The sequence below is a fragment of the Mangifera indica genome, chromosome 6, assembly GCF_011075055.1.
Source record: "Mangifera indica cultivar Alphonso chromosome 6, CATAS_Mindica_2.1, whole genome shotgun sequence".
NCBI classification, from domain to species: Eukaryota; Viridiplantae; Streptophyta; class Magnoliopsida; order Sapindales; family Anacardiaceae; genus Mangifera; species Mangifera indica.
In genome coordinates this window covers 5486610-5513473 of record NC_058142.1, presented here as the reverse complement: position 1 = coordinate 5513473, position 26864 = coordinate 5486610, and the positions used below count along the sequence as shown (strand labels likewise).

At 35.2% G+C, this 26864-nt stretch overlaps 4 protein-coding genes across 10 annotated transcripts; all 4 read right to left on the bottom strand.

Moving 5' to 3' along the window:
• Positions 1-184: 184 nt before the first annotated feature.
• On the bottom strand, positions 185-2849 carry LOC123219207. 2 transcript variants are annotated; one of them, XM_044641010.1, is made up of 2 exons: positions 2732-2849; positions 185-1638 (listed from the first exon to the last, which is right to left on the bottom strand). In XM_044641010.1, the coding sequence occupies exon 2, from the start codon at positions 1589-1591 to the stop codon at positions 635-637; it is 957 nt and encodes a 318-aa protein (XP_044496945.1). In that variant the 5' UTR covers positions 1592-1638; positions 2732-2849; the 3' UTR covers positions 185-634. The 2 variants fall into 2 exon arrangements, with proteins under 2 accessions (XP_044496945.1, XP_044496944.1); XM_044641009.1 differs by having other exon boundaries at positions 2646-2829.
• A 1003-nt stretch (positions 2850-3852) lies between these two features.
• LOC123219206 (protein FAR1-RELATED SEQUENCE 6-like) lies at positions 3853-13923 on the bottom strand. 5 transcript variants are annotated; one of them, XR_006502829.1, is made up of 4 exons: positions 13575-13923; positions 4697-6700; positions 4340-4407; positions 3853-4249 (listed from the first exon to the last, which is right to left on the bottom strand). XR_006502829.1 is itself a non-coding variant. In XM_044641007.1 (2 exons), exon 2 carries the CDS (start codon positions 6698-6700, stop codon positions 4706-4708), a length of 1995 nt encoding a protein of 664 aa, XP_044496942.1. In that variant the 5' UTR covers positions 6701-6705; positions 13575-13923; the 3' UTR covers positions 4506-4705. The 5 variants fall into 5 exon arrangements, 3 of the variants coding, with proteins under 3 accessions (XP_044496942.1, XP_044496943.1, XP_044496941.1); XR_006502828.1 differs by having other exon boundaries at positions 4340-4404; XM_044641007.1 differs by lacking the exons at positions 3853-4249; positions 4340-4407 and having other exon boundaries at positions 4506-6705.
• Positions 13924-15548: 1625 nt separating this feature from the next.
• LOC123219205 (protein FAR1-RELATED SEQUENCE 6-like) lies at positions 15549-19297 on the bottom strand. Its single transcript, XM_044641005.1, has 2 exons — positions 19047-19297; positions 15549-17711 (listed from the first exon to the last, which is right to left on the bottom strand). The coding sequence occupies exon 2, from the start codon at positions 17709-17711 to the stop codon at positions 15711-15713; it is 2001 nt and encodes a 666-aa protein (XP_044496940.1). The 5' UTR covers positions 19047-19297; the 3' UTR covers positions 15549-15710.
• Positions 19298-21986: 2689 nt separating this feature from the next.
• LOC123217957 (protein FAR1-RELATED SEQUENCE 8-like) lies at positions 21987-26300 on the bottom strand. 2 transcript variants are annotated; one of them, XM_044639065.1, is made up of 3 exons: positions 26145-26277; positions 24660-24745; positions 21987-24392 (listed from the first exon to the last, which is right to left on the bottom strand). In XM_044639065.1, the coding sequence occupies exons 2-3, from the start codon at positions 24687-24689 to the stop codon at positions 22218-22220; spliced, it is 2205 nt and encodes a 734-aa protein (XP_044495000.1). In that variant the 5' UTR covers positions 24690-24745; positions 26145-26277; the 3' UTR covers positions 21987-22217. The 2 variants fall into 2 exon arrangements, with proteins under 2 accessions (XP_044495000.1, XP_044494999.1); XM_044639064.1 differs by lacking the exon at positions 24660-24745 and having other exon boundaries at positions 26145-26300.
• Positions 26301-26864: the final 564 nt, after the last annotated feature.

Sequence of the window (26864 nt, the reverse complement as noted above, 5' to 3'; positions counted from 1 at the left end):
AGTATATTCTGAACAAAGTCTGCAAATTTTCATTGCAAACATATTATCAACCACCCAGAAGTGCTCGAGGGAACAGCAGAGGGTAAGATTGTCCTGAGATCATAATAGTCAAATTCATTCAAGATGAAAACATGGCTCAGAAACTTTAGTATTGTCAGAAAAAAAAAAAAAAAAAAGAAACACATTTCTATATGCAAACTATCTAAATTCAGTAAGGAGAAGCTGCTTTCAAGTTTTAATTAATTCATTGTCTACAGACTCCAGATTCATAGTTTACACGGCCACTGTATTACTCTCCTTGGCAATCAGACGTTTTAAGTCATACATCAACGCAATCCCCTGCAAACTACCAGAAAACACATCAGGACCTCAATCTGCAGTCTCAAATAAATTGAAGCAAACCAGCACTTCTTTATGGGAATACAAAGTCAACAAGTACGTGTACTTTCTTCTGATTTTTATGTCATTGTTAACAGTCTAGAAACCGAACATGTCATACGATAGGGCATTTAATGAAGAAGTGCAAAACATCCCAAAAACACTTTCAGAAACTTTTAAGTCAAATGAATAGCTTCGAGCAACTACATCATCACAAAACTTCCACTAAAGAGGACCAGGTTGGGCTGGTTGGCTATCAGCCAGGATTGATTACTGGAAGTCTGCAATGTAAACTGATTGATTTATCTGTCTGACGTGTACCTGGAATGAAAAACTGGAATATAACAGTCAAGCAAGCACCCTGTGCAAGAATCCCATAGAATGCACAATCTGGCTTTGCCAGGTGACACTGGAGACTCTTGGAAAAATGTTTGACACTCACTTGTACAGACTGAGCATCTCCCCGCAAAACTGCTCTCTCTGATCGGCTCTGAGCACTGAGATGTTGTTCATCAGTTGGAGCAACAGCTTGCTCTCCAATAACCAGCAATTTTCTGAACTCAGTGCCAAGTCTGATAAGAGTCGTCGAAATTTGTACATGCAGATCACCATACTTGCTTATAAAGACATTAAGTAAATCTCCAACATGCTTCATCCTGTCTACATAATTCTGCAACTGATTTAAATCTGGAACCTGAACCAGAGTCTGAGGCAAATCTTGAGCCATATCTAGAGCAGTTTGAAGCTCAAGAACTTGAGCCCTTGACAATGGTTTTGAAATCGGGACGTCTTGGATTACAGCCGATTTATACCCTTTGGTTTCAAATGTAAGGAAAGGCATTGGTTGTGTACAATTTGGAGGCAGCTTCTTCACCAACTTTATCTGGAGGCGATTAGGAGTGGAGTCACCTCCGCCAAATTCAGAACAAATGCTGACACTGCTGCGGACTGCACGTTGGAGAATAGATATGTCCACCGCAAAGGCGATGCGGTCCTCATTCTGGCTTGAGATGCGATAATCATCGAATAGAGTTTCTTTGTGAAACTGTGCAATGCATTGAATCCCATCACCACTGAGAAGATTGTGAAGGAAGAATGCATGATCTCTAGTGAGGAAGAGGTGGCATATTTTCCCCATTTTGTCTAAGGCTGGAAGAAATCTCCTCTCCAGGAGACTTACTCCATTCTCAGTCAGAAATGCCTTGAACTTCATCTCCGTCTATTACTCTATCCTCACTTCTCAGAAAAAGAACTTACTTCCTGAGTAGAGAGGAGATAGAACAAGTATTAGATGCATGCCAAAAATGCAGATTTAATTGGTTGCTTATAGGAAAAGGACAATTATCCAACCTTACAGTAAGTACAAAATTATATTATTATCAAGTACTAAGATAGATAAATATTGCATGATTAAAAGAACAATTCAAAATAGTGGGAAATATTAAGCAACTTCTATCCTCTATTAAAAAAATGCAACCACTTTCTCCATAACTTGATAAACTTTTGCTATGGTTCAAAACACAGACATTGCTAAGAAGATATTATATTGCATACAGTTTTTGAAGAACACAACGGATATAATGCAGAATATCTGCCCCGCACCAACAGTCTCACAACATGTCCTTAATGCTCATATTTACACATGGGAGTCACTCAAAAAATAGAAAATGATGCATGCTAGAGTGAGATTAAGTGAAGGTTCAAACAAAATGAAGGCACTAAATAAAGATATCACACATACATCAACAAGCTTCAACTAAATACTAATTAACCATTAGTGGTAACAAAAAAAAAACAAAAACTGCAGATTTAGGAGGGAGCAGAAAGGTTTAACCATAAAGAGGATCCTATTCATACCAAATTCTGTATTGACAGTGATAAGATAGACCATCACAGGAATCAGGTTCAAAGAAGGAACAATTATATTATGAAAAATATTTTTTTGTGTGGCTAAATTAAACTAGGGAAACAAAGAAAAAAATGCAGTTATAAACAACGTCAAGCATCACTCTATATCACATATGCAAATCTTATGCTATAACTTGAAAATCGGAAATCTTATGCTATAAATAATAAAATCTATAAACAGTTGTTATTTTTAAGTATATAATATTGTTTCATTTCTTAATCGAAATAGAATCACCAACAAGAGATCAAACTGAGGCAAATTGAAGCTATTCCTTCTAAGAATTTAATTAAAAAAATAAAAAAACAGTTTAATTCTTGGCCATTACAAATTCACAACCAGATTCAAGAAATTCTTTTACCTTACTTTTGAATCTAAAATTCAACTACACCAAACATTGATCGATGGAAAAATGAGAAATTTAAGGGTTAAGCGTAGAGGGTTTACTTTTCAAAAATCGCGCGCCAAAGATTAAGAGGGAAACACCGAAGCCAGTGAAAATGGGACTCTCTATAAGCATAAATTTGAGGTTTTCATGGTAAATATCACTTGCACCCACTAAAAGTCTAACTTGTAGCGAGAAACATAAGAGGGTATATTGATCTTTCACAACAATACGACATGTAGTTTAAATAGTACATGACATGTCGCCCAATATCCGGAAACGACGAAGTAACCACTGATAAAACGCATGTCGTTTGTTACATATAATGAAAATGTGACATGTCGTTTTCATTTAGGTTTATCCAACGATTTGTTATTTTTTGTGTAAATGACATTGATGCCCCTGAGTTTAAATAAAATTCTTGATAATAAATATTCTTTTAAGTTTACAAAAATCCTTAAACAAGGGCTTTATAGACATTTAACAAAATATATAAGATTAATAATATTAACTAAAACAGTTTTTGTCCAAAAAGAAGACATTGCTAAAGATGTTGGATCCTCTCCTATTTAATATATAGAAAATTGATTGACTATTTTTCACCTAATATTTAATGAAATAATAATTTTTTTTATTTTTAAATTTAAAAAATTTATATATATTTATCATTCATGTCTGCTCATAACAATTATTACTAGAAAGAATATGATAATAATTTTATATAAACCTAATAACAATTTAAAACACTCTTCCTCTTTTGGTGTCATTAATACCCAAATACTATTCCTTTTCCATGTGCTCCTCTTACTCTTCCTCCTTAACCCTTTTGCCTCATAATCAACCTCATCAACATCCAAATTCCCATTTGCATCACCACTTCCAACATTCAAGTTCTTACTATTCCACAATTTACTAACTTCCAATAAACCATCTTCTTTATTTTCACCTACACTTGCTTTATTTCCCTTTTGCTCTCCTTCCTCCATGCCATTTCCTCTATCCTCACCATTATCAATTTTAACCTGCTCACTCTTCTTCCACACCTACAGATTCTGCTATTGCTTAACCCCAACTGAATCTTTTGACCAAGTTGGTAATGATCTTGACTGGGATTTTGAGTCCCCCAATCACTTCATCTCTTGAATAACAAGAAGTAGTATTCAAATTTGTCTTGGTCTATAGCTTCAAATTGAAAAACGGAGATGTGGTTTCCATATAAAATTCACAACAGCAAACAGGAGGAAGCTAAGAGATGTTTAAGAATTGCCATTTCCAGCACTCATAATCAAGGTCTCATATGGAAAGAAATAATAATAAACCATCCGATGTGCTCATCATTCTTGCTCTGCTCAACAAAGTTTAAATAGAATACTTGGGTTCTTCAGGCGAATCCTTTAAGAACTTTTGCATTTGATACACGAAAGTTTCATAAGGAACAGTTACATGGGTCGCTAACACAGATGCTCCACTTTTTGAACACTCAGGAGTTCTTAGCATCTTCAGGGAGCTCTTGTGCTTCTCAATGACTACAAGTGCCAATATTTGGTCATCAAATGCATCGAGAGCAGCACCAAATCCGGCTGCAGTGCTCTTAGATTTAGGAAACTTGATGTGAAAAATGAAAATGACAATAATAACGCAGATAAATTCTTGTGGCAGAGCTTTATTACCAGGTATGAAACTAGCCATGAATTTGTTTGCTGGTTTTTATCATCTAGGAAGAGCTTTGATAATCCTGCTAAAGGATATTTCACCTTGGAGTTGAGATAGACCATCGAGGGTATCCACAAAAACTATATCTTAATTATAATAATTATAATTATAACAATAAAAAAAGGTCAAAAGACTTGGTATCTATTAAGATCCAGTAACTGCTATTTGTTTAGCAAAAAACATAGAGAGTATTGTGAGAACTTTTTCTGAAGGTGCCTATAGACCTCCCAAATTCATCTGTCATTATGATCTGTTATTTAATCAATTATAACAAAGGCAAAGTCAATTACATAATACACACATCTAATACTAACCTTCATAAATTATACTTGATCATCCTCTACCAGATGAAGCTTCTTTAATATCTCATCTAATGCTTGCATTGTAACCTTGTAACGATCTTCGGATTGTCTCCCTTCCTCGACAGCCTGCATAATGCGTTTGTACAGATGATCATACCTGTGCACTGGGTTATCAATATCAATGCCACTGCAGCTATGATCAAGAACATAAGAACGTTTGATATCTTTTCTCCATCGCGAAAGAATGTAATGAGATGGGATTTCCGGCATACCGTTCTGTTTTAGAACACTCAGGATGTGTCTACATAAATATCCTCTGAAATTGAACATCCCGCAAACACAAAGCACTTCCTTTTCAGATGGATTGTACAGAACATCAAAAACTCTGGAATCTCTCCCATTTCCATCTTCAAATTCTTCCTTAACTATGTATGTTACAATTGGCCCCTCAGCATTCATATGCCTAGTGCTAAAACAAGAGTACATTCCATCAATCTCTCTCTCAAACTTCCTTGATATTTCATTTGTATACAATGTTCCGAGTTGGAACTCAAAGTAACACCTTGGCTTGAGCAAATGACTTGAGTTTCTTGATTCCATATCTGCCAAAGCTTCAAGTTGATAATTTGCTTGAAGAGCTTGATCATACTTCTCCAGAAATTCTTTCAAAGGGGTATTTTTCTCAAGATATCCTTTAAAAAATGGAGTAAAAGCATCATTCTGATGGACTGGAAAGAGTCCTGCCAAAAATGTCTCCTTTAAGTAAACTGGAGCCCACCGTCTTCGATCTTCATATAAAGTTTGAATCCATTCATGCTCCCTTATTCCATGACGTTGGATCATATCTTCCCACGATGTTTCAAATTCCTCAGGCCTTAGAGAGTGATAAACTGTTTTATTCAGTGCCACTTCAATTGCTTCATATTCAAACAATCCGTGTAATTTATTTGGAACTTCTTGCATGATATGCCATAAAGAAAAACAATGATAAGCTCTTGGGAAAACATCAGCAACAGCAACTTGCAAGATTTTACAGTAGTCTGTGATGATTGATTGTGGAGGGCGTCCTAACATGCATGTAAGCCATGCCCTAAACAACCATGTATATGATTCAATGGTCTCACCTGCAAGTAATCCACAGCCCAGTGAAACTGGTTGTCCATGGTGATTCATGCCGATAAATGAAACCAGAGGTACATCATATTTGTCTGCCAAGCATGTTGTGTCAATTGAAACTACATCACCAAAATACCTATATGCAACTCTTGACCTTGCATCAGTCCAGAACAGATTCCTCAAGCATCCTTTTTCATTTAGATCTACCACATTAAAGAAGTTAGGATCCATCAACTGCAAGCGACAAAAGAAATTATGAACAGATTGGGCATCTCCTGCTTTAAGCTTCAATTTATTGCAGTTGTCAACATTGTTCCCAAATTCTCCACTAACATCTACATTACCATTTCCCTCAGCATCAATAATCACAGTTCGAAATAAACGAATTTTTTGTACTTCATCAGCACCATCTAACTGCAATGTTCTTTTGGTTCCAGGACCTATGTGCTTATGTGACTTATAAAACTTTCCACTTGCCGGGCTAATCAAGTGGTTGTGCTCAAGCTCAGCTTCAATAATTCTCCACCTTTTATTTTCCATCAACCTGAACTTTATCATTGCTGGACAACCAGTCCTTGTTTCTGGTCTTGGGCGATTTGCTTCACTTTTCTTCTTGAAACCTGCACTACTGCAGCTAAGTTTTCCTCTGTATTTTTCTTTACTTTTTCTGTACCATGTATTGCTAACTCTGACACCAAATCCCTGTTCTTTGGCATAGCAATTGTAGAAGTAATATACATCTTCATACGTTTCAAACTCCATTCCAACAGCAGGAGGCAGGGGATTTTGGAGAATACCAGTTTGACCTACATATTCTGTCATTGCACAATCTCCAACTACCTCAAAATCTTCAACATCATCATCACCTGCTGGCTCCGTGTTGAGAGAAACTTCATCCATCTGCACTAGATGTGGGAGAAAGTGAGCTTTATGAAAAAAGGAAAATAGAGAAAATGAATGCTAAAAAGAGTGAAATGAAGAAACTAGACATTTGCTTGTGCAAGGCCGCATATTTAGCTCAAAATTTGATAAAACTAAAGGAATTTAAAGAAAAGTTCTTCCAAATTTGAGCATAATTAATTTGATTCCACAATGATCACTTACATTTGTATTTGTTTTCCTTGATATTTGATGTGGACCGGACTAAAAGAAAAAGAAGATGAAGGCAAAGAGCAGAACAAAAGAAAAATCCAGAATCAATGAGAAGAGAAAATAGAAGACATAGGGAAGGAAAATTGATTGTATTTCATTAATTATAATCTGCACAATTGGCATGAGTTATATAGTTGGCGTGCTTAACAAACTCTCACTCTTTCTATCTTCTTTCCGTACAATGACTATTATAAGAGCTATACATCGGCTATTATAAAAGCAATTTCACTAATTAGAGGCTAGTATAAAACACAACCATTTTTGGCCTCCTAAAGTTCTGCCCACAAAAAGAACTCCCCCTTTAAGTTCCTTGTCCTCACAGAAACGCAAGAAAACAGAATTCTACAGAAGATTTTCCTTGCCAACCAGCATATGAAGAGCAGACCAAATTCCAAATCCAGAGAAAATGTAGGCATTGTTGACCTGGAGAGACACAAAAACCACCTTGTGGATGGGATTTATCACTTGATACCAATGTGTGATTTCGCCAGCAACATCCATCCAGCTACAACAAGAAACCTTACAATGACAATGGTTCCCCATCATTTTATGCAGTCTCACCACATCGGATCAATACCCTTCAGAAGCATACATGTTAGGTACTTGAGCATAATGCACAGGTTTGTCCGGATTCAAGTGAAACAACTTCTTTGCATCCCATTTTGCTAATCTGGCTCCTCCATGAATTTTACATGACCCAACAATTGCTCCAAAAGTGTGAGATCTAGCTTTTATATATAAGCTTCATGCGGCAGACCAGCTTGAGCAAGGGTCAATGAGACAAAAATAATGCTCTGAATCTCTAGATAACATCTTCTAAAAAACATCAACACTTTCTCCAGAAGGACTATGCAATGCATGTGCACTAATAATTGAAGGCCACAAGATAAGATCGTGGGCTGTAACTAAACTAAAACACTTAAATGCACTAGTGATGCTACCAGAGTTTGGAGTATGTGTTTACCAAAGAATTTCCAACAGATAGGAAAGCTTGAAAAAACAAGATTTTTAGCAACATCGCATCAAAAACTCTATGAGCATCCTTTTTATCTCCACTCTTAGCATACATATCAATGAGTGCACTACCCCCTGAAACATCTAAATGTAAAAAAAAAAAACTATTTAGTTATTAGGGCATGAATCTGCCTTCCCAGTTCAGAAGATCCCAATGTTCCATATGCCTTGAGCAAATTTAAAATGCAATATCATTCCCCGTCTGACCTCCCAACAGCATCAAGTCATGTACCCAAACAGCCTCAGTTGCCTGAGAATTCAAGGCATAGCAAGACACCATCACATTCCGCAACCATGAGCCTCTACACAAAACCTTATTAAAATCCAGTCATGCTTTGAAGTTTACATCTAGCATCACATTGCTAGCCTTTATGTCTCTATGCATGGCTTGCTGCTCACATTCCTGATGCAGGTAATTGAGAGCAAAAACCAATACACCCACAATGTTAATCTACAATACCAACTCCATAACAATCCATGGTCAGGTTCTTGGTACAACACCTTATCAAGGCTACCATTTGACATGAACTCATAAACAAGCAACAATCCACCCTTTTCATAGCACCAACCTAGGAGCTGAACCAAATTCTTGTGCCTCAAGCAAGCTATAACGGATAATTCAGCAAGCATTTCAGTTTACCTTCATGGGAATGCTTTGTTCTCTTCAGTGCAATAACGGAACCAAGGGAGGAAAAGAATGCCTTGTAAAAATTCCCAAAAGCACCGCAGCCTAAGATTCTACTTGAGTGAACCCCTCTTATCGCTGAATGTAACTCCTTGTAACTAAACTTTCTTGGTCCTGGCACAAATTTTGCTTTTAGACACCTCCCTGATCTTATACCCCTCCATTTCTTGACAGTAATGTAACCAAAAACTGCAAGAGCTACACAAAAGAAAGTTGGACCATCAATTCCAAGAACTAAGCTACCAAGAATAGAGCCTATCAGCTGGTTATTCCCCAAATACAACCCTTGAAGCTTGAGGGAGTCCCCAATGTCAAGCAGAATGGAACCAGAGAGCATAGTATTATTGAACAAAAGATTCACCAGCACCATGCAATTCCCAAGCTCTTCACGAATTAACCCAGACAGCTTATTGTTTGACAAGTCAAATACTCCATGGTGTTGAATGAAGCTTAAATCAAACATGTGAGTCTAACAAATATATGAAGACACCTTTGAAGGAATCAAGCTGGATAGACTATTGTAAGCAACAACCAAACATTTTAACTAAGCCAAGTCTACAATTCATTCATGAATCGAACCACCGAAATTATTGTTTCCCAAATCCAATGTGGTAAGTGTAATATTGTAACAGCCTTCTCTGGACAAATCATAGAAATATAACACCATCCAATAATGTGCATAACATGGAATCATAACAAAAACATTAATATATGTACAAACATCATCCCAGTGTAAAACCGTCCGTTGCAAACTTGTCACCGACAGAGCTCCTCTAATGCATTGTAATCATCTCCTACTTGCAAAATATTGAAAGGAAAGAATGAGTAATAAAGATTCAGTAAGTAGGTAATTTTCAAAGTACCTTAACTTTATCACACAACTTACTATTTTTTTTTTTTTTCTCACTTAGCTCGCATATCATTTCACACAACTAATGTCACCTAGGGCACTATCTCTCAACCAAAATTTGGATGACACGATATGCAAAAGCAATTGAACATCACTTAAGTCATTGTGAAAGCACTTTTATACTTCTTTTGGAATCTTACCTTTACCATTACATCGAACGGACTAGGTTCGACACACTAACCACATGAGCAAAAGGACACAGTCTCTTGTTGTCCTTCATGCACACAACTAGTGGATTGCCAATCATATCTCTCATCTAATTGTAGGTGTGCTTATCTATGGTATATGCATGAAGGAGCTCACAGTTGCCCCTTCAAAACAACCCTCATAAAAACATACAAAATAGCTCGTGAGAAATCATGTTTTCGTGGAGCATTCTTGTGGGATTGATTCCTATGCACACAACTATGGAAACATGCCCCACATAAAACCCATTGTTCACTCTATATTGAGAAAACATGTATATGCACACAGTGTATGATTTTTCTACACATATCACATGTCATAGATCACACAACATATGACATACTTACTCATAACTCTTCTTACATATCACACACGTGACTTACTTAATCCTAACTCCAGCCAAAAATCACATCATAGGTGGCTCTCATTCTCTTTACTTACTCCACAATTCACATAGGTTATGGCTCATTCTCATAACTCATGCTTTTGTACCATGTGCTCTTTAGACAAGCATTAAAACTTTGCACACAACCCATAATGTCCTTAACTTCTCTTGGGAACACTCACAGGAATGAGCGTTCCAAATTCTAGAACGACCATTTGATCTTACCTTGGAGCATACATTCCCTTAATAGTACAACCATTACAAAATGGGCATTTTGCCTCTCGGAACGACTATTCCCCCCTCTTTTCTTATCATTCGCAAAGCATCAAATTGACCATTTGTAACCTTGGAATAGGCGTTCCACTAAACCCTGACTACATAGCAAATGTTCATATCTTTGGAACGGGCATTTCAATAAGTTTGTTCCATTAATTCTTCCTTGTTGGCCACATGAATCTACACCCTAACACAAAAAACATATGTCTCTAAAGGTACCACAATCATTCCATCAACTCATCACATCAATTAGCATGCTTTATCACTCAATTCTACATAATTGGAATATTTGAAATTCACAAATTCTAAATCATAACTTCCATGCATATCACATTCACCAACACCAATTATGCCATTAATTCACATTTACATGCATCAAGATTGTGTTTCTAACCATAAAACTTGCAATTCCAAAAACAACACCAATTATGTCATTAATTCACATTTACATACATCAAGATTGTGTTTCTAACCATAAAACTAGCAATTCCAAAAACATACAACAACCTATAGTACACTATTTCATTACAAATTCATAAATTAAGCATGATGGAAATTCCTACTTGTCCTTCGTAGTTAGCAAGTCTTTGAGCTTTAATCCACTCTAAACTCTTATATTAAACGATTAAAATCAATACTCACACTCACTCGCTCTTTATATTGAAATTATATGAAAAGCGTGTAAAGTTGTTACTCAAAAGGGGACTCCTTTATATATATTTTCAAAAATAACCATATGGAATAAGCTTTCCATACTTAGGAATAGGCATTCCAAATAATTATTCCATTTCAATCACGTGTTTCTCTCTTTTGGAACCACGTTTATTCAATAACCTCCACTATGGAATGGGTGTTCCTTCTACTAGAACGGACATTCCATCAAGGAATTTGTCAAAGTCAAACAATCGTTCCTCTCCCCTTTTTCTAACATTTAACATATTTTTAAATTTGTACTTAATATTATATGACCAAAATGACATTGGTACATACCTATAGGTGTTACAAATGCAATCCCCGAGCTCCTAAGGGATGCTCCCTTCAAAGAAATTTGAGTTCAATTTTAGAAAATAAAGACTTGTGGGATTTTATATCTCTAGCCCCTTCAGCATGTTATTACTAAGAACAAGCCTCTCCGATGCAACTACATTACCAATCTTGCCATGAAACAAACCCTCTAACACATTATTCATCACAAAAAATTCCATCATTTTCATTGAATTCCACAGACTCGCTAGATATATGCTAGTGAAATTATTAGAATCAAGATCAAGGACCATCCATGGAAGCTCCAATAAATACCAATGCAACTACATTACCAGTCTCGCCATGAAATGAACCCTCTAACATATTATTTGTCAAATTTTTGTACAAAATTTTCAACAACGAGTTCCGCTTCCCCTAAGTCAATTTTCTTTTCCAAATTTTTTGTTTGTTAAAGGCTCAACCCTCTAATCAAGTCTTTGAACTCATCAAAGGATTCCTTTAGTGACCGATGAAAGCCCTTCTACAATTCTTGCAATAATTCTTGTAATGCTTCCTACAACCACTATTAACTCTTCACGTATAAGCTGATGGTCTTGTATTTTTCAACCATGGCAAAGGATCAATGCTCAGATACCAATGATGTAGACTAAACTAAAAGAAAAAGAAGATGAAGACAAGGAACACAACAAAGAAAGAAAAAACCAGAACAAGGAGGATAGAAAATAAAAGACATAGCAAGAGCAATAGACAAGGAAAATTGATTATATATCATTAATTATAATTTGCACAATTCACATGAATTATATAATTTGCATGCTTCCGCCGTTTCGGCTACCACAATAGTGTATTCCAGCGCCCCCCTTTCCTGGAAAGTACAAACTCTCACTCTTTCTCTCTTCTTCCTGTAGCAACCAATTTTTCTCTCTCTTGTTATATAGCAAGTATTATAAAAGCTATACTACGGCTATTATAAAAGCAAATCCAATAATTAGAGGCTGGTTTATAATGCTACCGTTTTTGGTCTCCTAAAGTTTTGTAGACAACAATATTCCTGTTACAATCATACCAAGGACCAAATTAAGCATCAGAACAAATAAATTTATGACATAGAACTTGACTAGAAACACAAAAGAATCGGCTAGTTCACATTTGAATCTGGTAGTGAAAATTAGTTGAGTCATGTGTCAACATTTCTGCCTCAATGGTAACAAACAACTGCAAACCACATACAGGCCATTTCATATTGAACCACAGCCTACAATCACAAAGGTTGCATTCAAGATTTTAAATACAAATGAAATAAAATCAACCTTTTTATATCACTTCTTGAACCTTCATTTATGTGACGAATTGAGACACAAAAAAGATGAGGGGGCAAAAGAAATAAAAGGACCGGTGTCACATTTATTTCTGTTGTATCTTCAAACTTAGGAATTCAGGATAAAAAATTTAAAGTTGGCATTTCACAACATTGCATATTCTTCAAGTTACTCATCCTTTAACAATTTAGACAGAAGATCTTGCTCTACTACCCTATTTATCCTTCAAATCTTCTCTAATTTCTTTGATAAAACTTAACATAAGACCTTCCACAACCCACCTCATTTCTTTACCGCCACAGCTAAAGCCGAATGCATAGCAAAATGTTTCAAGAGTAATTTGTTTTTTGCCATAACAAATTTCAGTATGAACTATGAAGTATATGACTTATACATACAAGGATATATCTCCTCTTAAGCAGCACAAGTTTCGTTCTTTTATTCAAACATCCGTTCCTTTTGTAAGATTAAGCTCCACTCACAAGCTAATAGACGTTTTAAAACCCTCCGCAATCAAGCCCCAACATTTGTAAGCTCTGCAAATACAACCTCATAGCAATACCCAAGTAATTCCTCAAGCCAAAAACCAATTTTTATCTTTTAAATTTATTAAAAGTGGCTAATAGGCCCTTAGCACTTAAACTCTAGATAACGCTACCCCAAATCTCACAACTAAAAGAAGAATGATATCCAGTTTCTAAATTTAACTTCACAAGTTAAATTAAACCTCCAAAATAAACACAGAAATATATATACAAAGTAGAACAAGAATTGAAACGATTTCATTAAAGCAAGTCACACTTCATCGAGTATTCTATGAGATAAATTGGAAAAAAAACAAAAAAAAAAAAAAAAACACATACAATTGATATGAAATCCACCTCAGATTAATCAGTTCCGTCGAGTTCTCAAGAAGGGACGGGGCTTCAGCACGTTTATTTTGATTTTTAAGAGAATTTGAAAGGACTAAAACCTTCTACTTTGGTGGCACTGAAGTTGAAACTAGAGCTTAGAAATTGAAACTTAAACTGTTCCTTGATCGGTTTTGATCGTTTTAATACTGTAGGAATCGGTGACCCACAAGTACGGCAACTTGATTTTTGATTCTGCAACTCTAAATTTTTTCTATAGGCAGTCAAAAAATCTTCGATATTAAGATTGACCAGAACCGTAAAACGCTTCTTAAGAACATCAATTTTTTACCATATGAACAGAAAATCAACTTCAAAATTTTCTCTTTTATATCCAGCTGGGTAGTTTCTCTTTTTTTCTTTTTTTTATTAAGAACAAAATAAAATCTGAAGCATAAGCTGTTATTTAAAATTTTCAATAGTATAAAAAAAAAACAGTTTTTAGATACGAAAACTGAAAAAATTATATTTATTTTTAGCTTATTCAAGATTTTTAGGGATAATTAATAAAATACCCATTTTTAAGGGGTTAATACAAATGTATTAGTAAATTTATCTCCTATTAAAGTTGATCGAATATTGGATCCAGTTATCAGACTCATTATTACTATATTAAATAAGTTAAAAGTTTACTCTTTATTTAAATTTTTATTCTCATATTTAGAATCTCATCCTTTTGTTACTTAAATTATCTTTTGGAGGTTACATCTTCATCCCTTTTTTTCTAAAAGTGTACAAATTTACGTGTTTTTGTTTTGAAAATTAAGATGTCCATATATGTGATTCAAGCTTTTCAGTTCTAATATTTGTTTGTGAAATTAATTGAACTAATTGTGTTTTTGTTAAGTTGTGTTAATGTTATAAATTCTTAATAGGGTTTAAATCAAGTAATGTACGAGTCACACGTTATAGGAGTAAATAAAAGTGTGATATATATATATATATACACACACACATTTAAATTTATTCCAACATGAAACAAAATCACACATTACTTCTAGCCCGATAATTTAAGTATAAATTTTTTTTGTTTAAATTTGCTCGAAACCTGAATTTTATCTAACCAAAAATTGATTTTTCACATCAAACAATCAAGTATCGAGTTTACCCAATACAATTTACACGCGTATATGTAAGTCATACATGATGGGGATAATTGAAAGTTTCTACAAAGATAACTGAATTAGTTATAGGTACCTAAAATTTGTTAATTATTACGTGTTTGATAAAATTATAATATATTGATAATTATTGTATTTAATTGATAATAATAAAAAAACATTAAAATATATTTTTACTAAATGTTCGTCTATGTTAAACTAAATAAAAAATGTGGAAAAATGAAGAAAACTATGTCAAATCAAAGATAAAAGCATTGAGAGACAAATGATTGGCACAAAGTATAGTAAATCAAAATATGAGTGTTGAATGAAAAATGTAGCACATGTGCAACAATGACTCGATCAACGTTATAGAAGCATCAATCTAATAAGGGGGTGGTCAATCTCAACCTATCTCATCTCAATCTTATCTTGTCTCATATCAATTGAATAATATCGGTTTTTGTTAGTTTACCTTGTAGAGTGGGATGAAATTGACATCTATATTTACATCTCTACCGTTCACAGAGGTGAAAACAATTTGTTGAGTGTCATCTCTATTTTAATTAATGAGAAAATTGTGAGTATTAATACAAAATCTAATTGTGGGAAGAAGAAATTAAACATATAAATGAACTCAAAGTTTGACATACTCAATGTAGCTAGTTTCGTCTTTTGGGATAGTCTAATTCAAATAAGATTTGATACAAAATAAAAAAAAAAAAAACTTAAACATATAAATTAGTAACGTATTTCTCATTTTCATCCAAATCCCTAAATCCTAAATTAGATTGGATTAGTTATTGTAGAGGCCACAAACTAAAACTAAAGAAAATTGGTACATGATATTCTCTTTATGTATGATAATTAATGACAGTTTGATATTCTGCACAAGACTTAAAACCTCAAGTGAACCAAGGGGAGAGAAGTGGTAGGCTAAAGAGATAAATAATATTTACAAAAAAATCTTGCAACTTTGCATTGTTACTTATTCTTGCTTTTCTTCTACATCATGAACCCTATTTAGTGATTCCTCAAAAGCTTGCAATGCAACTTTGTAATGGTCCAGAGAAATCACTCCCTCCTCCACAACTTGCAGGGCACTTTTATACAACTGATTAAACCATAGCACACGATTGGTGGCATCGACATTACTGGACACATGATCGGGAATATACAAGCGTTTATAGTCCTTCTTCCACCGCGACAAGATGTACTTTGAAGGGATCTCCTCTACACCATTAAAGTTAAGCACACACAAAGCATGTCTACATAAGTATCCATAAAAATTAAAGCAGCTGCAGATGCACCGAACCTCACCAGCTGTTCTATTGAACAGAACTTCATAATCCCTAATTTCTCTTCTGTTTCCTTCACCCAAAACACGCTCCTTGACCAAAAAAATTATGATGGACCCATCAACATGTAACTGTGTTGTACTAAAACAAGAATACATCTCCTCCACCTGAAACTGAAACTTTTTGAATATCTCTCTAGTGTAAACTTTAGAAAGCTGCAATTCAAATGGACATCTCGTTTTCAGTGTAGGGCTCAAGCTTCTTGACTCAATATCTGCAAGATTTTCCTCCCTGTGCTTCTTTTGAAGAGCTAATTCATATTTATCAAGAAATTCTTTCAAAGGAGTTTGCTTATGCACATATCTATCAAAAAACGGATTAAGGTTATCACCTAGCTGTGTAGGACTCACTCCAGCAAAAAAGGTGTCTTTCAAATAAACTGGAGCCCATAGAATTCGATCTTCATACAAAGAACGAAGCCACTCATGATCAAAAACTCCAAAGCGTTGGACCATTAATCCCCAAGCTGCCTCAAATTCAATCACTTTCAAGGATTCATAAACTGTTTTCACAAGTGCCTTTCTAATGGAATCATAGTTTGGCAACCCTCCCAATTTTTCTGGAACTTTCTTCATTATGTGAGACAAACCAAAACAATGATGAGTTCTTGGGAACACCTCCATAATTGCAGTCTGCAACACCTTGCACCTGTCTGTAATAATAGTTTGTGGAGGCTGTTCACATGCACATGTAAGCCATGCTTTGAGCAACCAAATATAAGACTCAGTAGTCTCGCCAGCAAGCAGGCCACAACCCAGTAACACAGGTTGGCCATGGTGATTAATTCCAACAAATGCCACTAGTGGGATTTCATATTTACTTGACAAATAAGTGTTGTCAACATAGATAACATCACTGAAGTATACACATGAAGCCCTGGACCAACCATCAACCCAGAAAACATTTTTCAAATGCCCTTCATCATTGAGATCCATCAAGTAAAAGAAATTTGGATTAGTCAATTGCATACGGCAGAGGTAGTTATAAATGGCTTGAGAGTCACCCTTTTTAAGGTTTAACTGATTAGGATGAGTAGAAGAATTCCTGAGTTCTCTTCCATTTGAGTTTGAGTTTGCATTTGCCGCTGCATCTATTACAAGTGCTCGGTACAATTTGATTGTCCGTCCTTCTGCATCAGAACTTGACTGTGACTTCCTTTTGGTTCCAGTGCCCATCTTCTTTATTGATCTGTAGATCTTAGCACCTAATATGTGGTTGTGTTCAAGAGTAACTTCAAGAATCCTCCACCTTTTAGAGTCCACCAGCCGCATTCTTAACATTGCAGGACAACCAGTTCTTGTTTCTTTTCTTAAACGATTTACATCCTTAATTCTTTTGAAACCCTGACTGCTGCAGCAAAGTACTGCACCATACTTCTCCCGGCTATTACGCTTGAACCATGAATTCTTCACTCTAACACGAAATCCCACTTCCTTAGCATAGCAGTTATAATAGTTATAAGCATCATCATATGATTCAAACTCCATCCCAACAGCTGGAGCAACAAATTCCTTTTTTTCTTCAATTATGCCATTCTGACCATCTAATACTGTTGTTTCGCCATCTCTTTCTTTCTGAGACACACTGCATTCACCATCAGGTATGTGCCCACAACTAGTGGCTTCTTCCATCTGCAATAAATATTAAAACTCAAATTACACACATGCCATCCAACTAACAAATCAAACAAATAAAGATGACTTCGGTCAACCACAAACTGAACTAAACCTCGAAATAAAAGAAGAATAGCAGTTGTCCAAAGTGTCAAGTCATTTTCATGGTAACTCACATACACAATAGAATGGAGAAATAAGCAAACAGAGAAAAACTAACAATGCTGGGATGAATAATTTAGTTAAAGAGACCCTGTCATTATTAGAGCTAAGGTTTATGTTTCCCACAAGAAAGGGAAAGTGAGAGGACAGAGGACACATGATAGAAATGGACCAGGAGAAAAATATGGGATAAGGGTGGGCAGCTGTTATCATGAGAAAGTGGGCAAGAAAAAAGTTGGGGGGGGGTTGGGGGTGTTTGGTGTAAGGGAGGAGAAAATCAATGGGAAAGTATAAATGGAAGAAAGAGCAACGAAAATCAGTAAGGAAGCCAAGCATAGGAAAGTTCTGGCTTCTCTAAAGCCAGTAGGATTGTTCTTTCAGTTTTCTATTCTTTGTAATTTATGTTATAATTTAATAGAAAGATTCCATTTCCATTCCATTGATCACGCCTAATGGTCATCAAAGAATTTAGCCCACCAAGGACCTTATCCATATCACTGCAATTTGCCTCATCTGAATTCCAGAATAGCGACTAACATGTTAATCTACTAACAACAAAATGAAATTCAGAAGCAGCTTCTGAAACAAAAATCACTCAAAATCATCCATATGCTTAGGATGCACCAATTTCACTATTTGCAAATTCATAATCTTTCAACATGGCAAATAGTAAGAGCTAGCATTCTAACATGTGTAATATTTTCCTCAAGATTCAAATACTCTCTAGCATTCTCATTTCAGTTAACCATTAGAATGTTCTAACAATGATTGCTCCTCAGTCACCGGTTTAAACAATAAATCTTACTCATTGCCACTAAGACTCAACCTCGGAAGTATTTTATCATTCACAACTAAAAAAGATTAAAGATCACAAGAATAAATAGCAACCTGCCACATCACTAACATCTCGATGAAAACATGCCTAAGTGCAAGCGAAAGTCACTTGCTTAAATTAAAATTGGTAATTTTGTAGCTAATCTAACATTTTTTACCTCTATATAAGCTTCAATACTGTAACTAATTTATTCATGTTAATTCTTTAGACTATTTGGTTGCTGAGAAAATGAAGTGGACAAAACGAAAATATGCAGACTTTCTCATGGCAACCAAACAGAAAATTACAGAAAAAGAAGCGTTAAGCAAGATTCAACTGTTAAAATTGAAGAAGCAGAGAATCTTGGAGGAACTTACAGCGCAATTTGGCGTCAGCGACTTGGATCCGACAAGAAGGATCCGATGACCCGACAGACACGGTGCCTGGTTCCGACTGAGTAGCGGCGTTCGTTTGCTTCTTTGGTGGGTTAAAAAGTCTGCGAGCTCGACGGGTGCCTTTAGAGTTTCCGAGTTAGGTTCCAGTCCGGTTCCCTTTTTACATTATATCATCCGGTTCATCAATTGCGCCATGTCATGTTATGATGTTACCCATCGACATAGGATTATTGTTCTTTCAATTTCCTTTTCTGTTACAAATAGCCTATGAATGTACATTTTCTTCTCAAAGAAAATAAAATGAAGTAAAAGGATTTTGACTGATTGTGATCTTTTTTCAAAAGTTCCTTCATAAAAATTATCATCAATTGTCATTCTTTATGAAAATTTAAGAAAAATATGATTTTATTTTGGAATGTTGTTTTTGAAACTAGATATGGAAAGTGGGTCCAACCTCGGTCTTAGGGTTGGATTCGAACTGAATCGAGCCAAACTCGAGCGTGATTGGGATTTTTTTTCAAAAGTTCCTTCATAAAAATTATCATCAATTGTCATTCTTTATGAAAATTTAAGAAAAATGTGATTTTATTTTGGAATGTTGTTTTTGGAACTAGATATGGGAAGTGGGTCAAAACACGGTCCTAAGGTTGGATTCGAGCTGAGCTCAAGCTCATCGAGCTCATGAAAGTCAAGCTTGAACTATGTTCAAATTCGATTTGACTCATTTTTCGTTATTAAAATAATATCGTTTTAATACATATTGATCAAAACGATGTCGTTTTGTATCAAAATTTTTAATTAGAAAATTTGGCTCAAGCTCTTATAAGGCTAACTCGTTTTAGACTCATTCGAACCGAGCTTAAACTCGAATAGACTCAATTCGAGTCTAGCCCTACTCGATCCCTTTTTTTTTGGTCCAACACAAGTGGGTATGACTTATTACTATAATAGGTCATGTCAGACTAAATGCTAATTCGATATGATTCAATACTATGCCAGACAAAATTTAAAAAAAATAACTTTTGCAAATGGCGCTGTTTGGTTCTTTTATTTTTCTGACATAAAACCCCCTTCTCTCTGACTCTTTAACCACACAAACCCAAAACCTAATTTTTTAATCTCTTTCTATAATTTCTTTATTCAATTTCAACTTTAAACTCTCTTAAATCTCAACCAAACTTTGATTATGTTTAGTTCTAATAATTTAGTTTCTTAAGTAATATTATATATATAATCAAATAATACAAATTTATTTATATAAATTAAAGTGATAATATTTTATCAAATATTTTATTAGATGATTTTAAAACAAAAGAGAAAATAAACTATTATGTTATGACTCAAGCACAAATTGGCACAATAAGCTTAGTTTTATTCTTGTATCTAGGGTTGGACTCGAGCCGAGCCAACTCGAGCTTGAGCTCGACTCAGCTCAAGCCCGAAACGAGTCGGGCTCTGCTCGGCTTGATCGAGCTCGAGCCAAGCTTGAGCTGGCTCGGGTTGGCTCGGTAGATTTTTTTTTAAAATTTTTTATACAAAACGACATCGTTTTAATCAATATATATTAAAAACGATGTCGTTTTGATAATGAAAAATGAGTTGAACCGAGCTAAACCGAACTCGAACCGAGCCGAACTCGAGTCAACCTCAAGCCGAACCCGAGTCGTCCATATATGAACCGAGTCAAGCTCAAACTGGGTACAAGCCAAGCTCGAGCTGGCTGCAAGCCGAGCCGAGCTTGGCTCAAATCCAACCCTACTTGTATCTTTTATGGGCTCAATCTTTCTTTTATTTTTAAGAATTTACACAGTACAATTACTGCCCTTCATGAGTATGTTGGTTTTGGAAGGGCAAAAGACTTGTTCCCACCCAAGGTTTGGTGCAAAGACCAATTTACATTTGTGGGGTTTCAAAAATTTAAACATGTATTCGTCTTTAAACTTTTGTTAGAATTCTCAATTAAATATAAAAATAAAACCATTATTTTAATAATATTTTTTAAAAATATATAATTTTATTTTATTTTTCACCTAGATTTTAAAAATTAATAATTTCACTTCAGTCAAAGTTTAAAAAATTGACATTTTACCTATAGAGTTTGTTTCTCTTCTCCAACCACTACCACCATTCCGATCGACAACCAACTTTTTTCATCCATCTTCTAGATCTACCACCTTTAGAGACACTATTAGTGACCAATATGCAACGAATTGAAGAAGGAAGGCAAACAGATTTCGCGGTTCTTCAATTTGTCGCCCTTCATTCTTCGATTCAGACGACAAATCATGTGTCGATGGCAAGAGTTGTCAATTCATGACAGCTCATCCAGACTATTCTTAGGCCACAAACGCGACAAAGATGTGACTATGAACACTTTTGTCACACGACGAATCAAAACGAAGTGCGACAATTTGTCGTGTGTGATCGAAGAACAGTGGTCATGTCTTCATCTAGGATGCAGGAGGAAACCCCGACAAATGAAAGGTTGGTCAGAGAATGTCACCGAAGAAAGAATAGAAAAAATGAAACTTTAAGAGAAAAATATAATTTTTCAAACTTTTAGGTGAAAGGAATTATTAGTTTTTTAAACTATAAAAGAAGAATGTGATAAAATTTTAATTTTTTAATATTATTAGTAAATAATAATTTTACTGTTATAGTTAATAAGTTTTAACAAAAATTATATGATAAGGAGATATTTAAGTTTTTAAAATCTGCGGGTGTAAATTTAAATTTGCGTGTGGAAATAAGGCTTTTTACTATTTTAGAATATGCCAATGCCAGTCACCAAATTTCAACAAAACCAACCATGTAAATCGGTGGGGATTAAGCAACTTCTTCTGCTTCCAATCTTTATATCCTGCAAAATCCATTATATACAAAAATAGCCGAAACTAAACGGTCTAACAATCTCCATACCTCTACGGAATGAAATTTAGACAGTCTGCGATTTAAAAAAAAGGCTAATAACAACTTTCTGGTTACATGTTTTATTCCGCAATATGTAAATCACTATATTTAAAACGCTGATCAGTGAGTTAATCTACAACATAGGTTACAGTGTGACATGTGCAGACAGAGGTTGAAGAGTTTTTGGTACATGCAAGAGAGAAATCTAGCTACAAAAATTTATATACACTCCTATTATTAATATCAGATATGCTTGTCTGCGACGAGTCGAACCTTATTAAGAGACTCTTTAAATGCTTGCCAAGCAATCATGTAATGATCTTGAGAATTCATCCCTTCTCCTACAACTTGCATTGCTCGTTTGTACAGATGATCAAACCATTGAACTGGGTTAGTGATGTCGACATTGTTAGACCCAATATGAGGCACGTAGAGCCTCTTAAAATCCTTCCTCCATCGAGGCAAAATATACTGGAATGGAATTTCCTCCACGCCGTTATAGTTAAGAATACACAAAGCATGTCGACAAAGATACCCATTGAAGTTAAAGCAACTGCAAATGCACCGGACTTCAGCTCCAGCTTTATCATACATGACTTCAATATTCCTAACATTAGTCATATTTCCCTCGCCTTCACGTTCTTTAACGATGTATGTTATAATGGGTCCAGTAGTCTGAACCTGCGTTATGCTAAAACAAGAGGACATCATCACAACCTCAAACTGGAACTTACTGAATATTTCATTTGTGTATAATTTTGAAAGCTGCAACTCGTAATAGCACTGTGTGTTCAGAATGGGGCTTGAATTTCTTGTTTCAAAATCATCAAGTGCCTCCTTGTGCCTCTTCTTTTGTAGAACTAATTCATAGATGTCAAAAAACTCTTTCAACGAAGTCTGCTGATGCACAAAGCCATCAAAAAATGAGCTAATAGATTCACCCCTACGAAAAGTGGACATTCCAGCAAAAAAAGTGTCTTTTGAGTAAACAGGAGCCCATCGTTCTCGAACTTCATACAATTGTCGGAGCCACTCATGATCTGCAAGTCCAAAACGCTGGATCATAGTTTCCCACGCCATTTCAAATTCATCCACCTTCATAGAGTCATAAACCATCCTACTCAATTCCATTTGAAATGTCTCTAAGTCCAGAAAATCTCCAAACTTCTCAAGAATGTTTTGCACTACTTGTGACAGACAAAGCCGATGGTGAGCCCTGGGGAAAACCTCTGCAATTGCACTTTGCATAACCTGGCACTGGCCTGTTATTATAGTTTGAGGAGGGCGACCTAACATACAAGTAAGCCATGCCCTAAACAACCAGATATATGTTTCAAATGTCTCATCTGCAAGCAAACCACAGCCCAGTAAAACAGATTGCCCATGGTGATTTACTCCAACAAATGCTATGAGTGGAATCTCATATTTATATGACAAGCATGTTGTGTCAAATACAACCACATCACCAAAGAAGCTATATGCAGCTCTAGACTTAGAATCTATCCAGAACACATTCCTCAGATACCCTTCATCATTGAGATCCATCAAGTACACAAAATTTGGATCAGTTAGCTGAACCCGAGAGAAATAATTATAAATAATTTGTGCATCACCCTTATTCAGCTTCAACCGGCTCAACCGATCTACATGGTTACTTATTTCTCCTTCATTAGAGTTTGAGCTTCCAGAACCAGCAGAATCTAAAACAGGTGTTCGATACAATTTGATTGTTCGTACCTCCACATCAACAGTTGGCTCCACCTTCCTTTTGCTCCCAGCCTCCATCTTCTTATGTGACTTAGAATTTTGAGCCCTTTCTGGATCAAATGAGTGATTGTGCTCAAGCTTGACTTCATCCACCCTCCACCTATTAGATTCCACTAATCTTAGCCTTATCATGGCAAGGCAACCAGTTCTTGTTTCCTTCCTACGACTATTTGCTTCTTTAACCGTTTTGAAACCCTCGCAGTTGCAACAAAGTACAGCACCACGTTTCTCTTTGCTATTACGTTTTGTCCATGATGACTTTACCCTAATAGCAAATCCTAGTTCCTTGGCATAGCAATTATAATAATTATAAGCATCATCATAGGATTCAAACTCCATTCCCACAACTGGTGGGGGATATTCGTTTGCTTGAGATATGTCACTTTGACCATTAAGAACAGCCCTATCATCTCCATTATTTTCATGGCAATTACTTCCTCTCTCCAGGATTTGCTTACTGTCATTTTCAAAGTCGTTGCTTTCAATCTCCAGGCCATCACTTTCTATCTCAAGTTCATTGCCTTCAAGATCAAGGTCATCACCTTCAAGATCAAGGTCATTGCCATCAATTCCTAGGTCACTACCTTCTATCTCAAGGTCATTGCCTTCATCTTCAAGCAGGTGCTCAGTGTTTTGAGATCCTTCTTCTATCTGAAAGACAAAACGAAGAACAAAATATCAATAATGTTGAACCACGCAGATAGTTACCTAATGAGTAAACTGACAAGATTCATGAAGCAAATTAATATCCACAAGCTCAATAAAAATTAAATCAAAGAAATATAGCAGAGCCCTTTTACATAATTATGCTGTCTACTATTTCCGATTTTAACAGCCAGAAGAAAGAAAAGTTCAAAAAACACAAAATTGTCAACCAAACCTATATATAGCATCCACAATACTGATTTTCGAAAGTACCATTTTCCTTAAATAGGCTCCCTTCATCATTTCTTTAATGGGCACACTATCTAGCCAAGATATAATCCACCATGTTTCCTCATCATCTGTGATTTGTATAGGTCAATAGTTAGAGCTTAAATACAATTATTTAGAAATTACCTAACAAATTAAGCTTTCGAGACAATTAGCTACTAAACATTGAATCAAAAATAAGCTGAAAAAATAGTTTTGTGATCAAATCCCCAAATTGTATTCATTTAATTATAAAAAAGTCATGTTTATGGCAATAAGTATGGTGTGCCTGTGTTTGATCCATGTCCTAGTGCAAGTTAAATGCCATTTTAAAGCTTAAATACTATTGTTACCAATCAAATTAAGTTTTCAGTCGACTGATTACTTAAAAGTAATCATTGCTAGATTCTGCAGCATCCTTTCTTTTTATCACATATCAACTAGTCCTTCTTCTCCATGCTCCAACAACAAATTCCTCTGCCTAATCATCATTCTACTTTTACAATAACTTTGCTAGTCCCTTCAGGGAAGGGGGCAGCAGAACAGTTTTGCTTGTATCTCTCAACCATGTTGAGACCTTGATTGACACTCAAAGATCTCTTCATGCAGGCTAGGCAATCTGCTCTTCCGAGTTTCCTCTTTACACACATGCTAAACCCAGTTAAAGCCAAAGTAATTCCTTTAGTATACTAATGTCACCCCAAAGATCCTATCAAGATAACAATATTGACCACATTCTCAACTCTAGTGTCATACAAAGAAAACACCTATTGATTATCTGAATTTAATTAACATCACACTGTTCAATTCATATCATCCTTTACCCAACTCAAGGTGTCAGATACATATTGAACCTGTGCCCATCATAATAACCTCAATAATTTCACTGTTTTTAATTATTCACAATTCATTACAACAAAATTTGAGCATTCACCACCCAAGAACAATTTGTATGTTGGCTCTTTTTAGAGCCCCAGAATGCTTAACTGTCTTTAAAAATTCACACCAATTTCAACCAACTAAACACAACCTACACATAACGTAAAACCACTCAGACTCAAATGGTATAAATGATTTTCTGATAGTTATACATATTAAGGATTTACCCAGTCCTATCAAAGTGGTATCGGGATTTCCTCATTAACTTCAGAAATAAATAAATAAATAAAACTTTCCTCAGTTAAATGGTAATTACAACTTGGACTAGAGTAATCAGCAGTAGTTCATCTTTCTTGTCCAAACACGCATTCCTCAATTAAAAGCTTTTAGCTCATCAAAATTACAGTCCAACTACTATGTTCGTGCACCAATGCTTGAATCATAAAAATATAAATATAAAAAAATTTCAAATTTCATTTTTTAATTTATTCTACAATCAAATACATTATTAATTCAAAAACAAATGACAAAAGCATATCATAATCTTACACACGAAAATTCAAGAATTAAGCACAATAGATCCAAAGAAGAGAAGATCAGCCGGAAACTTACCGCGATTTCGAGGTTAGGGTTCGGTGAAACCGCATGCTCGCCGGGAGAAAATGCGTTACCGCCGGTCATGCTTCACTCGCTCTCTGTCAAAACATGAGAAGTTTGTTTTGCCCTATGTAAGCAATTTTATGTTTTTAGTATTGGCCCTTGTATTTTGGGGTAATCTGAAATGAAAAAACAAGTTGGGACTTCGTGAAATAAGTAAAATAATGGGGGGTTTTTAATTAGATTAAGTTTGCTGTAGTTGTGATGGTGTCTCATGTAGGGGTGGATTCTGGCTGGCTAAGCCTGAACACCATTGCCTTAAGTTTAGTTTTAATGAAAGATAATTTGATTTGAGTTTGATTTAGATGAATATTATGCGATTAATCAAACCCCAAATTACCAAAAATTAAAAGGATCAATACCCAAATATTGAATTATGCAAAAGAAGTACACTTTTTGCATTAAGAAAATTCCATAAAGGCCAAAAGACTTATTCTCACCCAAGGTTTAGTGTATTTCTAAATTTATATTCTATGAAGTTTCAAAAACCCAAACAACTACTCGTTATCCAATTTTTGTTAGAATTATTTGTTAATAGTAAGAGTAAAATCATCATTTAATAAGTAATATTAAAAAATAAAATCTTATCTTATTTTTATCCTTTAATTTTAAAAAATAATATTTTTTCTCAAAACTAAAGTTTTGAAAGTCACCATTTCTCCCTTATTAGGTTTA